At 47.2% G+C, this 16,539-nt stretch overlaps 1 protein-coding gene across 2 annotated transcripts in view; it reads left to right on the top strand.

Moving 5' to 3' along the window:
• LOC135911797 (annulin-like) overlaps positions 1-11,591 on the top strand; it is an 86,081-nt gene extending 74,490 nt beyond the window's left edge. For both annotated transcript variants that reach the window (XM_065444137.1, XM_065444138.1), the window contains exons 13-17: positions 1,214-1,359; positions 4,471-4,615; positions 7,303-7,463; positions 8,332-8,471; positions 11,258-11,591. In XM_065444137.1, coding sequence (XP_065300209.1) covers positions 1,214-1,359; positions 4,471-4,615; positions 7,303-7,463; positions 8,332-8,471; positions 11,258-11,447 — 782 coding nt within the window. In that variant the 3' untranslated portion in view covers positions 11,448-11,591. The remainder of the gene's footprint in view (positions 1-1,213; positions 1,360-4,470; positions 4,616-7,302; positions 7,464-8,331; positions 8,472-11,257) is intronic.
• Positions 11,592-16,539: the final 4,948 nt, after the last annotated feature.

Genomic DNA, 16,539 nt, shown 5'->3' with positions numbered 1-16,539 from the left:
TCGCAGTAAGCATTCGCATGAGCTGGCGCTTGCATTTCAGCTTAGATTATGGACGGTGTCGCACGTAAACATGAAAGTTGCATCAGAATAATGTCGTTGCCGGTACGGTGCATAAACGTGAATAATGCATGACATTACACGTTGGACAGATGACAATAAGGACAATTGATTCCAACTTGTGCGTTGGATCTGCATAACTACTATTTATATTTGCTTTATGTACACTAAACAAGGCGAGAAAATAGAGCAAGTGTGACTTGTGGTCGAAACGCTGCAGCATGACATTTATTCATAGCAACGTATACTGGCCAAAAGGCGTTGGCGGGCTAGTTGGTTTGAATCCATGATAGACAGCGTAAGCGCGACTAAAAGAGGACGTAGAAAAAAGCGCTGTCTCTGTGTATCTGTTTCTTTCTACATCCTCGTTCAGTCACGCTTACGCACTCTATCATGTATACTGACCGCTAGTTAAAGAAAAAAATGCGATCCATCGCCGATAGTAACCTGAAAAAAGTAAATCACAGAGTCATGTTCGAACTTTCTTTGATACAGAATTTAAGCGGCAGTTTGGCTAACGAGATGCGCATCTAAGTTGCGAAAGTCACGACGCGCTTCGGTAACAGGAGGCCGGGACAGCTTTTTTAAACTTGAGGGGGCAATACAACGCCAAGTCGAACTTGCTCGTTCGTAGATTTTCGAATCGGCTACTTCTACAGACTCACGTGGCGTACAATTAAGTCACTAGCCACGTCCACAGTTGTTTGCGTGCAATAAAGTTTAATTCCATGAAGAGGATAACTGTTTCCTGACTTTTCGCATAAACGAGCCGTGCCCATAGCCAAAGGTGCGTCTTCGTAAATGGACTGAGTTTATCAAAACCATGCACACATGCCGCTTCGCGTGTCACTGAAGCTATGGAACGAGCGGTGGGGCTCTCGCAGCATACCCAGTGTCCGAAAGTTTTACGGAGTAGCGAAGACATTCACACCGTAGTGGGTCAAGGCGGCAACGGTGTGCTGCAACTTGGAAGGAAGCTGCTACTTCGATCTGAGCCTAATTTGGTCGCGTTTCGTCGGGGTCGCATGGGAAAACAGCCACGTATTGCCATCTATGTGCACATTAAACACCAATGAACATAGAGAATGCTCTAGACCGGAGCACGCCAGCGTACTTCCTTCGGTCCTAACGTAGTGTGTGTCTCTGGTGGGCGCAGACACACAGCAGGAGCGCGACGCGATGCTGAAGGCCCTGCGCAAGTGCAACCACGCCTACTCCCGCTACTATCTGAACGATGAATTGGAAGACGTCACGTTCGACTTCGAGCTTCTGGACGACATCGTCATCGGCTCCCAGTTCACGGTACGCTGCGCGCAATAGTAGCCCATCGTGGAGATGCTTATACGGACCAGCTTCGCGATTTGTGGGACGTAGCATGAAACTTTGACGAGGGAAGCAATGGCATAATAGGCAATGACATAATAGCAATAGGCAATAATCTAAGCAATGCTTAGAATACTATTTTTTTCATGCGAACGCAAGTGGCATTGCTCGTGGTCCTTGATTTTTTTGTTCTTGTCACTATATAACTCTCCCGAAAGTTTTCAAGTAAAAAGCTTTCTATTGTGTGAAGAGATGTAAAAAAAAAAAACGAGCAGTGCGCGACAGCCTGTCTGTAGCATGCTTTCCCGTGGACTATTTATCAGGTGTAGCCTACCTGTTTTCTCCCCTGTTGATTGCATACTAAACATAGTAAATGTCTTCCCGTTTTTCGACGCACATCGGACACTTCGGCTTATTCGACAATAGCATTTTGCATGGTGAAAAGGGACGGCGAAATGCACTTGTTGGTTGTTAGTTTCAAATATCACCTACAGCGCATACAATGACAAGGGATCAAAAGAACTCTTTTGGTCCCTTGTCCTTGTATGCGCTGTAAATGATGTTTGAAACAATGGAATACCAACTATCCCATACCCAAACCTTGGTTGTTAGTCCCGGTTTAAACTTCTCCATTGGCAGACCTCCACGGTGTACTCAGATGCAACCAAAAAAAAAAAAAACGCGAAAAGAGATATAATGCTCGCTCAAACAAAACACTAAGGAAACAAAGGCAGGAGGACTGCAGGGCGCGAGCCGGTGGTGGTCGCATCCGAACGTCAATGTCGCCGGAGCTTGTCGCCGGATGGGAGGTCACAACGCGTACTCGGCAGATAAACGCCGCAATTCGCCAACGTGAAATGTGACCGCAAAGAGGAAAGATGAACGTTGGACAAACATGTCTAGCATCTATCTTGTGCGCGTACTTCTGCTGAGCGGTCAGTTTCGATGGTGGTGAAGAAATGATGTATAATGGTAACAACTAACAAGCCGACCTTTCCTTTTGTCTAATGCATTACATAGTGTATAGATAACTGGAGTAGAGAAATCGCATCGGAGAAAGAGACAGAGAGAGAGAGAGAGAGAGAGCGAAAGAGAGAGAGAGAGAGATAATGCTTATTTGAAAAAAAATTGTCTGTTGTCGTCATCCGAGATATGGTGTCTACGATCAGCAAGTTACGGGTGGTGGGTACGGCTAGTTGTACCCTGGACGAAATTAATGTGCGGACATCGATTGCAGAGCAAGGTTTGGGCATCCTATCACGGGGTTGTCCAGCTTTTCCAATGAAGGCACTTGAAGGAGGGCAATATCATACCTGTCTACCTGTGAACTTCAAAATTCGTAAAGGTCCCGCGGGAATGAAGAAAAGGGGGCGGGGGTACGGCACGAATTGTTTTTGAATTTTGTCCCTGAGGGTACACTTCCTGTGGGATAAATGCGTACTTAATTAACGATGATCTTGCCTTTATTGTGTGCATTTTAAATATATCTTGCGCCGCCCTATCCTTCAATGCTTCTAAACCAATTTTTTTTAGCGAACAGTATCTATTTTTCGTATAACCTGACGACAAAATTTTCAATTTACAATTTAGTAAGCTTCCTGGGAAAATCGGGAGAGTTGGCAGGTGTGGAGCGGGAAGAGGTAATATGAAGGGGACCAGTAGGTGTGAAGAGCATTGGAGTGACCCCCACATACCTGACAAGGTCGACAGCCGCGACTCTGTTCGGAAGGAGATGCTGCAAAATTGAAGCTACCCGGGTCAGAATTGCGGTGGTTCTTTCATTGCTGAACGCAAACTTGCCTTCAAGGTTTCGCAATGTAACAACCTGGGCGCAAATAGTGATTCTATTCACTCTATTTAGTCGAAATGCTTCTGACGGATGCCTCGGTAGAGGGAAGAACGAGGCCATGTTGGCACGACGTCGTGAAAACTATGTCAAGCATTACGAACAGCACACACGTTATGTCCCACTGTGCTCGTTGTGTGCGTGTGTGCTCTTCGTATTTGTGTGCGTGTGTGTTTTAGAGTGCAGCTCTTAGGCATCCGTTTCTGCGTTGAGCGTCGGCGTCTCTCGGCGTAACTGAGCGAACGAGCACAGTGAAGGATGAAAGAGTGAACGCGGAGCACAGCTGGGGATGAAAGACGGCGATAATGAAGAGAGTGCGAGGAGGAAAGTGGAGGAGGATGGTGTGGCAAAAGCGAGAGAAAAGAAGCGTAGTGCCGCGCAAGACGCGTTCTGCGGCGACGACCGCTACGAGATGGCGCCAGAGTAGCACGCCGACGTCTGTTCACCGATGACGTCCACCGATACCATATATGGAAACAAAGCGCTGTATGAGCGGAGGTCTGCCTGCGGCGGCTGTTATGAATTGCGCCCGCGCGTCACCCACGCGCTACCTCTCGCGATCTCCCTGATAGCGAAGCAGTCGCGCCACACTTCGCTCCGTTTACAACGTCGCGCAAGGGACCGATTGTCCGTGCCAGCCAATATATCGCGATATGAAAACGCGTATAAGCTGCGCCAAATTTCTGATTACGGAGTATCGTAATCGTCGATTAATTTTATTTTATAACATTTGGCGCAGTTTTTACGTTGACAGATGCTGTAGTGTGATAAGGAAAGAAAAAAATTTCTCCTATGTCCTCTCTTTTTTTGTACGTAGAGAAGGAAGCCACTAAAGTACGACAAGAAAGCTGCACGTGCGCGCACCAGACCCTTAGCCAGGCCTGAACTGCGGGCGATTTTGCTTTCCATTCCAGCACATGATTTAATAAAATTATTATTCTATTAAAAATACTTAACAGCACCTGTTAGAGTGCACCTATTACTAAATGAAAAAGAACAAAAGAGATCGCACTGAGGGAGACTGCGCGAACACCTTTACTCCTCAAACCTTTTGTGGGCGGCGAGGTTACAGAGTAGTGGCTAGCTAAAACAGCACACGAGCTCGCTAGTGCTTCCGTCGTTTTGCACGACGGAAGCACCATGATATAATAAGTCAGTAACGTATAATAATATCTTATTGCCATGATCTAATGCGTCAAATACGAACAGTGAACTACTACACGTGCACCTGCCATCCCGTGCAGGTGAAGCTCAGCGCCAGGAACAAGAACCCGACCAAAGAGTACTCGGCACACATCGTCATGCGCGTCGAGAGCACCCACTACACGGGCAACAAGAGGAAACTGGTCAAGAGCGGTCAGTTCGATGTCACCATCAAGCCAAATTCGAGTGAGCATTCCCTCCACCTCTGCTTGTTTAATTTCTTATTATTTTTATTTCTTCATTATACCATGTGTCCCAGTTAACGTTAGCCAAGCTGGTCAGCGAAATATAGATTTAAAGAACATGGTACAAGATAGAATTATATTACCTACGGCGTTCGGTCGTCAGAAGTCTGACGATAGTAGGTCTGAAAACTGTATCTTGCACCGTGATTTTTAAATTTTACTTTTTTTTCGTTGAACAGCTCTTAACGTCAGCTGGGACGCTGTATATATGATTAGTCCAACGCCTCTTTCCTGCCCATCGCCCAACCGCTGTCAGCTCTTCTTCTGCAATGGCGCACGCACGCTCTCATTCGGCGTATGGTTGGGGTAGCCATTGTCCCCCTGTGCCATCTGAACATAGTGGGGCGGTGCTATATAATGCTTTCTCTCTCTCTCTCGCTTGGAGTTTCGTCACCGTTCGGTTCACTGACGTCCTTTGCAACCATTGCGTTCGAACTGCTTAGGCGCTGGGCTTTACTCCCACCATGTAACGTGCTCCGAACATTTCATCCGTGATGTAATCGTGGCGCAATATTGAGCAATTTTGAGCAATCCCACGTGCACCCGAGGCGTCTCCGCAATGTCATAGCTGCCGCTGAAAGCCGTGTGCAATGCCTTACACAAGGGGCCGGAACGTTGCCTGCATCTGTGCCTGACTGCCACGACTTTGCTCACTCCGTCCGTAGTTTTCATAGATTCTTAATATATTTATGGGGCACAACGCCTGTCAAACAATGAATCAAGTTATGGAAGAAATAGGGCCCAAAATGTATTGGGTGATTAGACTAAGAGGCACTACATAGAACTACCATGCAGGTCAGTTGAGACTGTAATAGTAGTTTTCTAAAACCCTAACGAAGTTCCTCTGGTGGAAGAGGGTTAACTATCAGGAAAAAAAAAGGAAAAATAAACGCGACACTTACGATTCCGCGCCTAAATCTGCGGCGCTAGCGACGTCAGTGTGACGTCACACATTCAACTGTGTTTTGTTATCTATGGATTGCTTTTATGCTGCAAAAGCTTTCGAAAAATTCCAATTTTAGTATTTCCATGCTGCCGCACGGCGGTTTAACTAGCGATAAACAGCTAGTTACAAGCGGAAGCTAGCCTTCAAAATTAATGGCGTCATGAGAAGCTGGTGCGAAGCTGGCGCCGCCACTCGTCTTCCGTTTTTGCGTTCTGTCTCGAGCGCCACGCCTCAGCCCATTGTAAGACTTATCTGTTTACTATTCGTTGAGCGTAATCTATCAATCTAACTTTACTGAATTTTCCTCAACTATCGCTTCGACGTAATGGCCGAGCCAAGAGCCACGTGCTGCTGTCGCCGGCAGTACCACGCATGTACGAGCAGCACAAGAACTGAGGCGGAAATGGGGCGGTAATGCTTTTCAGGCTGTTAAGTACAGAGATGCGTTAAATATGCGAAGGTGTTGAGACATTGATGGCAAACTACACAGTTTGTGTTGCGTTGTGCTTCCCCTAACGATGCTGTCTGTGCTGTCACTAAGCTATAATGCAATAAAATAACATTGCAATGACGTCTTTCTATTGTTGAGCCGTTGGCAGAAATAACGCGACAGATAGTGGGCGGTTGCAGTGCTGAAAGACAGCACATGCGAAATGCATGACCTTGCAGCGCTTGAGCTCCAGAGTGGAGTAACAAACTGATTTTTGTTTCCGCAGCCGCTAGCTTTCTGGCAACACTCTCGCTCTGCCTTGAGTTCAGCAGTCTCATTGTTCACGTATCTCAGCCAGGTGTTTTTATTCACTTAATGTTACTCTTGACTGCACGACGACCGATCAGCAGAGAAAAAAAGCCTTCCAACTCAAAGTCTTTTGAATTGTAGTAAAAACGTGGAACCGGCGAAGAAGTTAGTGATTTAGCTCGTTTGTTGGCATGTGAATGCCTCACAATGCTTATAAAACAGCAATATATTGTTCGTGATGTTCACTTTGTGCTCATTTTGCGTTCGCTTGGTATGCCTAGTTTATATATATATAATCTAGGCATACCAAGGCATATAAAAAGCAAGGTATATACATACCAAGGCATATAAACTAGGCATATAAACCCTGAGGTGTGGAAGGTACCATGGTTTCGAAACAATTACAGCCTACAGCCTTTAACACATAATATACCGTCTGTACTAAACAAATATAAGCACACAGCTACGCTAAATAAAAATGATTTGCGTGACTACTTTCTTTCTTTATAGTGCATTCAAGTGTAAAATGTCATTTTTATGCATACGTACGATGTGTAATGTTTGTTGTGTATAAAGACTTCAGTGTATATATCATGTGAATGCTACTGCCATGTAAGGGACCCTGGGCCTCCGTCAAGCTGCTGCGACAGCTTTTTGCCCAGGTTTCCCTCCAGTTCCTTTTGTTTCTGGTAAATAAAATTGTTTGATTGATTGATTGATTGATTGATTGATTGATTGATTGATTGATTGATTGATTGATTGATTGATTGATTGATTGATTGATTGATTGATTGATTGATTGATATGCCAGGGTGTATATACGCCTGTGTAGATCATATCGCAACTCTGACGGACGTAATGAAGTACCACTGCGGCGCGAATGTCTTTCTGTTCCTGCTCATTTTCGCACCTTAAGTGTAGTGGCTGTTTGCAATCTGTGCAGGAGAGGAAGTGTCCATGGAGGTGACGTACGCGGACTACGAAAAGGTGCTGCTGGACCAAGCCATGTTCAACATTGCCACGCTGGCCACCATCAAGGAGACAAAGTTTGAGTACTTTGCGCAGGACGACTTCAGGGTGCGCATACCCGACGTCAAAATTGAGGTCAGTACTTTATCGCAGCAAGGCGGCAGGCCTAAGTGGTAATAAATAATGAGACCTCTTCCCTACGGCGTTTGTAATAGCCTCGACTTTACTTTAGTTGTAAAACCCCATCATTAAAATCCAGGGACCTTGGCAACGGACTGCGCTCTGGGGTGAAATATGTAGCTCGTTTGTGCAAAAAGTAAGGCTAGCATGAACAAGCCTCGGCCACGTGTTACAACGGAAGTGAGAGCGAAAATAATAGATGATGAAACCATTCTCAGAAAAAAAAAAATGCATGTGACTCCACAATCAGACATCTCCCAGTTCGTAGGTTTGAACAGTATATGCAAACCGGCTTAATAATATCATGCTGGAGCGCGGGTTATGTGATGAAAGCACGCGCCTGCAGAAATTGAAAAAGAAAGAAGCTTGCCGGCATGAATGTCGCCAACCATGCAGTTGACCCGTCGATAGCCACTCTTTGCCGCCCGTGCGAAAGTTTAAGGCCGCTTGGAATTAAACCTTACGATGCTCTTTTATTTTTTCGGCATGCACGCAGCTTCGATGAGCAGTGTGAGCCCTGTATGATAACGAAATGTACGCAGCCGGTCGCCATCAGACTAAACCGTGTCGTAGCCCTGGCAGTTAATATGCCAGAGATGTGACATGGTTCGGTCTCATTGCGAGTATTCCGCTACGAAGAGCATGCGCAAGTGTGCACTACTTCGAGCGCGCTCAGAAATTTTGACAATTTATCACTCTGTGCATGAGTCTCTAGATGTCCTCCAAACATCAGGACCAATCTGCTTTCATGCAGTTACCCAGCGGGAAATTCGCCCTGCATGAAAATGAAAGTATATATGCTTACAACCTGTGTGACTTGCAGGCCGATGGTGATGCGATCGTAAAGAAACCACTGGCTGTCAAGGCCTGGTTCAGGAATCCACTTCCAAAGTCGTTGACCAAGGGATTTTTCCTCATCGAGGGACCGGGGCTTACGGAACCGCTGAGGCTGGCCGTCAAGCAGTAAGTAGACTACGGAACACAATTGGGTAGTAGAACGCATCTAAGAGCTTCTAGTCCACTATACCAGAACAAAAATTCTAAAGGCAACAGGGCTTCGCCAGAACGTCCCTTCGTATCTTCATCGTTGAAGGCAGAAATTATACAAAAAAAATAAGACTATAGTATTATAATTGTGCCATAGGTTGTCACCTGTAGTGGCAGACTTGGTAACTTGAGACTCGGCCACGAAAGATGTCGTACCACTACCTATGAGACTTCCTCGCAGATCTGTGCTCCCTCAAGGATGCAGAAGATAGCGCCAACTTTTCCCCCTTGTTAAGAATCACTTCCCTGTACTCGCGTGGATGCTTTCCATTGGTTTGCAAGAATTGTAGCTTCTGTCATCTGAGACTGCCCAAGGCCCAATTCTTACAGCCAGGGTTTCTCTTAGCTGAAATCTCAGTCTCCCAAAGGCAGTCTGAAATTTCAGCTATCAATTCAGCGTTCCGACACCTCACGCTGCTTTGTGGAGCAGAACCGCATGTTAAAAAGCAGCCCGCCTTAGCTCCTGCTGCTCAAGTGACTATACGTGTTGATGATCGGCAGTGCGCAAGGTGGCAATTGCAATGGAACCTCGTGGAAAGAAGGAATCACCAAGGCAGCTTGATTTTATGCCACCCTTCTGTGTTAAAAAAAAAATTGGTTTGACATTGAGCCGTGCGTAACGAGGTAAATTGAACGAATGGCATGGTGGCGGTTATCTCGTTCTTCCCTTCAACTTACTAACATAAACATCCACTGTAAAGTTCGTAATTAGGAAGCTAATTGATGCACTTAGTTAAATTAGTGATTTGTACTCTCGCTTATTTCGTACGAGATGTCTGCCTGTGTAGGTAATTACCCTACATTTTTTTCGAGTAACTTTTATAGACCTTGTTTTCTAGGTATACGTTTTTTAAGTACATCATTTAAAAAAGCCTTTTGTACGTTGTCGCTTAAGAGGAAGCTTTAGCTCAGGAGCACCCGCCGTAGTGGCTTAGCGGCCATGGTGCTTCGCTGCTATGCACGAAGTCATGGGTTCGATTCCTAGCCGCATCGGCCACGTTTAGATGGAGCCGAAGTGCAAAAATGACCGTGTACCGTGCATTGGGTGCACACTAAAGAACCCCACGTGGTCTAAATTAATTCGGAGTCCTCCACTACGGCTTGCCTCACAATCATAACGTAGTTTTGGCACGTAAAACCACATATTTTAATTAGTTTGTCATCGTAAGCATCAAATAATGCATTTCTTTTCATTATTTGCTCTATATGTCCGTACATTCGTTGAACAGTTGCTATAGCAATTCATGCACTTGAGATAGTCCAAATTAGGAACGCTTTCCCTTGCCGATACAGCGTATTCAAGGGCATGCTCTAAGGGTGTTTTAACTTGAGGACTGACCGCAGTGAAGTACAGGCAAACATTCGGGAAATAGTTACAGCAGCACGCGCTTTAATAGTGGTAGCTGGAAACTCCAAGTGACGCAAGGGAAGCGATGTGGCGTTATTGCGAAGCAAGACATCCTTAAAGCGCGGGATAATACACGCCCTCAGTTCGTATAGTCGCACAAGAAATCCTCTCACAGTGGTCAAGCTAATCGTCATGCTAATAAGACCACTCAAGCTAATCTTTTTTACCTCGGTAGTTTCTGTAAAAAAATACACATGAATGAAGAAATCACAATGTTCGGCATCAAGTGTATCCAGTTTGATAAGCTTTGTTGCATTTAAAAGAAAATGTTGAACTCTAGTGGCACTAGGATGGCAGGGGCTTAATGTTTTGCTTTTTGCTCGTAAGAGCTGTTTGCTATTGGCCGGCGCTTTTCGCTGATTATATGTTAAACATCCCGATTGGCTGGTAGCCGCTCTTACGACCAGTTCTACCGCAAGAAGTTTTTTGCTAATACGGGCCGGCCCAGGGGACGAATTCAAAAAGCTTTTTGTTCGTAACAGTATCCATGGACCGGCTGTCTTTCGCTAACAATATGCCCACCATGACGACTGGTTAGAATTTGCTCTTGCAATCAATCTTTGCGCAAGAGCTTTTGATGAATACGCACCTAGATTTTTATTAGGCCGTCAGTTTTTTTAATTGTTCAAAATTGCTAAATAAAAAAATAAAAACTCCAGTACGAAGTTTTCAACTCAGCAATAAACAACGACATCACAATTCATGAAAATGCACTTATTTATACATGTTGAACGGCCAAACTTAATGTAATGTACACCACTCTCAAGCATAACACTAATTGTAGTACACTAATAAGGACTTTTGTAAAACCCTCGTAAGCATTGTAACAGTCTCACGTACGCTGTAAACTTATATAGCCAATTTGTTCGCTCATGTACTTGAACAGCTGCAGTTTGCAGAACGGCGATACCTGTTTTTAGTGCAGTTTTACAGATTTGTAAACTTGTTGCTTCAATTTTTACACACTTGCTAATATTCGGCAATTTTTTTAAAGCGTATGAAGTCCTAAATATACTCCTTACTACAATTGTTTTCTTTCTAAAACAATTTTCTTTTTTTGAAATTGGTCCAGCGGTTGTCCCATGGGAGCATTTCTGCGTTTTACGTGTAATAGAACAGAAAAGTCGGAGTTAACCTCGAGATAAAGATTCATTTTAAGTGAGAACGAGGGAAAAGCAGTCAATTACCCACATTAAAGCCAAGGTCACCGGACTCGCCGATCCAATTCTTTTCGGTGACCCTCTTCCGACTTTTTAGCTTGCTTGTGACCTCTTGCACGATGTTTCTCTTCCAGAAAAATTCCCCCAGGTGATGAAGTGAAGGTCACCTTCTACCTGACTCCCAAAACTGCTGGACCCAAAGCCATCATTGCCAAATTCAACTCCAAGGAACTGACCGACGTGGACGGCTTCAAAGCCATTGATATTAAGGACACGTCTTTCTCGGAGGTCGCCAGCTTTACGCCCATAGCCGCCACTGCTTGACGACCAGAAGTGCCCGCCGAGGGATTTTAGATTGTTCTTTATTATTTCTTTTTGCAAGAAGACAAAGTTCTACTTTACTACGTTAGTGCGGTCACTTGCCAAGACATGCTACTTAATGAAAATTAAATCATTTTCCGAATATGAGCTGGCATTTTGATTCGATCGTATCTACTGCTGTCACTCATTTGTTGCCTTAAACAGGTATAAAAAGTTGGCGGTAAGTTCAGCAGTTAAACGGAATCCACAGCTCACTATATTGCTTTCCTTGTCTTTTCCCAAAACGTGGCATTTTGCCCGCTTCTGCCTCGCATTTGACGCGACCAGCGAGTGTAGCATGCACTGCGCGGAAGGGGGCACTGTTGGACGACTACAAGTGGGCAGTACTCGGCCAAGCAGCTGAGTGACAGGAAAGTGACCATCTTACTACTAGCCCTAGAGGCGAAGTTGGAGCACCGAAAGCGGGCCTTGTATACATGGAGGTGTAGGAACACGCAAGTTGTAGCTCGTCTTGCTGCACCGAAGCAACTAAAATTATTACGATACGTGTACCCGTCATGCATCGAGATAATTTCTGTTACTTTGTCGATACAGACGCGCCTAAAAACCACTTATCGCGGGCGGTAGTGACGGAGATGTTGCCCAGTGTGCTGCCACTTGTACAAACGTGCCACCATTGGAACTACGGTCATGCCACGTTGTCTGCAAACAGGCCCTGAGACATTTCTCATTTCACCTTTTGTAACAAGCAGCTCGGTAAAACTTCAATGCCAGTAGGCGCCGCAGAAAGGGAGCGCCGAAGAAGAAAAAGGATTATTTCAATTTTTGAACCAAATTTCTATAGTTTTCTGCTTAAACCAGCGTCTTCGTAAACACGCACCCCCAATTACAATTCCCCCGCCCCCCACGAAATAAAGAAAATTAAATGAAAGGAAAAGCCCGCCTATAACTCCCAGAAGTAAGTAGATAGACCCCAACTTCACGCAATCGTGCTCCAAATGTGGTCACGCATGCTGCTGCTTCGACCACATGTTTTGGCTTTGCCCGTACAACGCGGGCTCCGACCTTCAATACAAGTCCAAGTGGGACGCCTTGCTGAAGAGCTCAGATTTCACGAACCAACTACAGGCCGTCCAGAGGGCCCGCGACGTCGCAGAGAGTCACCACCTCCCTGTCCCGTCGTGGGCGGAACCACCAACTTGATTGGGGAGCCTTCAGTTCCCCCCAATCAAGTGCCTCAAGATACTCCAATAAAGTTCTTGTCACTGCCACTGAGCACAACAATGCTCAAATCTTGTAAAAATAATCTCGCGGATGAACGACTCATCCACGTCGTATCTCTGGCTCGCGGCTCTGTTCCCCGCCTGTTCGCCGACGCTCATGATATTCTGCAACGCTGTAAAGAACAGCGCAGCTGTCGTGATCTGAGTTCGCTGGCGCCGTGTACATTATTTGCCAACTGCTAGCACAGTAATGGATGGATGGATACAACTTTCTTGTACGTCCGGCAAGGTTTAACGAGACCCGGGCTCAGGTCTCCCACGGGGGAACGTCAAGGCCCTGCCTCAACGCCGCCTCACGGGCTTGCTGGACTGCCCACATCTGGATTCCGAGGTCTGAGCTGCGCAGAGCGGCGGCCCACCTCAACGACAGGGTCTCCGGAGTAACTGCCATCCCTCCTATAACTACACTGCACTCCCACAGCATGTGTTTGAGTGTTGTTGGTCCTTCCTGGCACAATTTGCACGTGTCGTCCTGATGCTTATCTGGGAAGATACGTTTCAGACGGAATGGATTAGGGAAGGTGTTCGTCTGGAGTTGTCGCCAGGCGACGGCCTGCCTCCTGTTTAATTTGGGACTCGGCGGTGAGTATATCCTTCTGGCGTTCAAGTATGCACTGGTTATGTCGTTGTATCTGGTGAGCCTGTCCCGTTCTGCTCGAGAAGCGTTCGCTATCGTGCGAGAGGCGTTGCCCTGTTCGGCGCGGCGGATCATGTCTCGCGCCGTCCGGTGCGCCGTCTCGTTTAGGTTCGGGAGCGCGTCGCCTTCCGTGGTGACGTGCGCGGGGAACCATATGATCCTCGAGCTCGCGGTTTTGGATCTGCCCGCTTTGGCCAGAATGGACAGGGCTTCCTTGGAAATTCGACTTTTGGCATAATTCTTTACTGCCGTTTGCGAGTCACTTAGTGCGACTTCGAATTCCTGTTCTGGGAGGGCACAGAACACGCACAGTAAACACGCAAAAAAAATCGGCAGCATGTTACACTTCTGTAACACGTGAACGCGAAAGCCTGCTGCACACTTAATAATGCGCCGTCTCGCATCGTCGCATTGCTACTTTCGCAGTTAGGCTTCTTTTGCTCCTTTTCGACGCGTAGCTGTGGCTTCGCGCACTCCTATAGCGTGGTTGGACTCGCGCCAACGACATTTCTCTTCGACTTTAGGTTGCATGCTCTCAGCAGGGGATTGAAACGTATGCTATTCTGTGTGTTGTATGGGTGATTTCAATGAATGTATGCACCATTCGTTTCACATTGCTGAGCGCTTGTAGCCTTTGCTTTAAGGGTGTATGAGCCATTGAGAAGGTCACATGGCTTTTTTGTACCATTGGACTAGGCGCCGCGTTTCTGTACGTCGCATGCGCGATTCCAATGAATTTATGCACCGTACGCTTCACTTTGATGAGTGCGTGTAGCCTTTGCATACGAGAGGGATGAGTCATTGCTTTTTTGCTTGCTTATGAGGGTATGAGTCATTGCTGATGATGACAATTTTTGTACCATTGGACCGGACTATGCATTTTCTTCTAGGCCATCGGCGGCATGAGCCATTTAAGCCTTAAAAGGGCGATCCGAAAAGAGGAAGAGAATGGGCAACCACCAAAAATGGGGGAGAGAGAGCAAAACAGCAACTTTCAATTTTCATGTTGGGTGGGTATGGTAAAAAGGCCCTCAGTTCAGAGCCTGGCTTGCGGCATTCATCAGTTTAGCACTGACAAACGCCGCAGGGTACTGAGGGTGGTCGGCGCTGGTGGGTTCTCTCAGCCATCTGGCATGGGGTTTATGGCAAAGATTTGTAGGTCCCGTGGACCATAGGATATGGGATGTCTTCAGGTGTTCACGGCAACGTCACCCTAGTCATGGGTGAGCGCTTTGCTTAGCTTGGGGAATTGCGTCTTGCTTCCAGATAAGGCCGCAGAAGCAGGGGAGCCCACCTTGTCGAGCGGGCTAGTCGCGGAATGTCGGGCGCCTTGTTCAGTCTCTCAGGCGAGCTGATTAGCTCATTCATTTCCCGGCATCCCGTCATTACTAAGTATCCAGAAGATTTCTAAAGGACCCTGTTGGTGCTCTTGCATAAGTGTGGAGATGCGGACCGAGACATGGTTGCGCATTGTATTGGATTGGAGCCAACTTTATTTATGCCTGCAGTTGGGCTCTCGCGCACCGCGACGAGGGCCTACGTCACCTACGAAGTGGCCGTTACTCGGCGCGGGTATCCGCTCGCCGTTGCCGGCTCGCTGGGTCCCTGCCTTTCGAGCACCTCGAGGACCTGCTGGATGGCCCAGAGCTGTTCGTCTAGGTCGTAGCTCTTCGCGGCTGCCTCGAGCAGCGGTGGGAGCGTTCTTGATTTTGCTTCTACTGGATTTTTAACGCAGTCACACAAGATGTGCGTGTAATCTGCCGTCTCCCTCCGGCAGACTCTGCACTTATTGGTCGGATATGTCTCGGGGTACATGCAATGCATCAGTCTCGGGCTCGGTATCGATCCGGTCTGGAGCTGTCTCAGTAGTACCGCCTCCGCTCGACTCAGCCTCGGGTGCGGGCGTGGGAGAGTCCTGCGAGCCAGGTGGTGGGCCTTCGTGATTTCGTTGTAATCCGTCATGCGGTCCTTGGTCCCGAACCACGTCGGACGGTCTGTCACCGGGGAGCGGTTGGTTAGTGCTCGCGCCACTGCGTGTGCCGTCTCATTGTGGTTCTCAATGCGTTCCGACGCGTCAGCCGCGTTGCGCAACAATTTCCTGCATGCTGCCATGAAGTTGGTAAATATGATTTTTGGGTAGGCCGAGTTGCTGGGGGGCATGTGTTTGATTGCGACTGCAATGGCTGTCAGCTCCGCTAAGGTCGGAGCTGTCTCTGGGAGAACCTCCATCTGTATAGTTTGGAGGTTGTTATTCACGACTTCTATAGCGGAGCTCTGTGCCCCAACGCTAGCACCAGCGTAATAGAAGATGCCATTAGGTTGCCTTGCTGTGTACCTCTTGAAGTAGGCAACCCGTTGGCGTCGCCACTTCTTGTTTCGTTCGCAATTCATGGGGCGTGGCAGTGGAGCTATGGTTAGGAGTTCGCGTTGTTTCGGATGTATTGGGCGCCTGACCGCAATAGGCGAAGCTAACCGATGCTATGTAAGATGTATTTGCCTCAACATATGTGCTGCAAATGAAGTTCTTGTCGATGGCGATGAATACTAATTAGTTCCGCCACCGTGTTACGAGAACCCAGGTCAAGGAAAAGCTTAGTGCTGGCACTAAATGGAATGCCGACGACCAGCTTTGTCGCTTTTCGGATGAAAGCATCAAGGCAATTGATATCTTGCTGGTGGAGATTGGTGCAGGGCAGGTGGTACCGCAGACGCAAAGTAGTGCGTTTCGCAGTTGCAGCCTATCCCCTTCCTTCACCACTCTGGCTCGGTTGGAGACCTCATACGCATCACGTGCATCACCGGTTCTCCTTGCCTACGCAGGTGCTGCACCATCGGAGCCGGACCTCGATCTTTCTGGATATGGAGACCGAGTATTTTAATATAGTTTGGTTGGGAAATCGGCACGCCTTCATTTACGATTTGTGGTGGGTGGTTGCCATCGTTTGTGGTGAACCAGTAGCAACTCGGATATTTACGGCGCACATCTAAGGCCAATGTTCTGAGCAGCCTCATGAACCCCGTTTATTGCCTGTTGGAGAGCTTCTTGGATGTGTCCTGGCGAACCCCTCGTTACCAATATGGCGATGTCATCTGCGCAGATAGCATATTTGACGTGGTGGATGTCTCGTAGCGCTCTATGTACCACAAATATGGCAAGATTAAAGATCACTATGGG

Source organism: Dermacentor albipictus, chromosome 1 (assembly GCF_038994185.2).
Source record: "Dermacentor albipictus isolate Rhodes 1998 colony chromosome 1, USDA_Dalb.pri_finalv2, whole genome shotgun sequence".
Classification (NCBI taxonomy): Eukaryota; Metazoa; Arthropoda; class Arachnida; order Ixodida; family Ixodidae; genus Dermacentor; species Dermacentor albipictus.
This window is presented reverse-complemented; position numbering and strand designations above follow the sequence as displayed.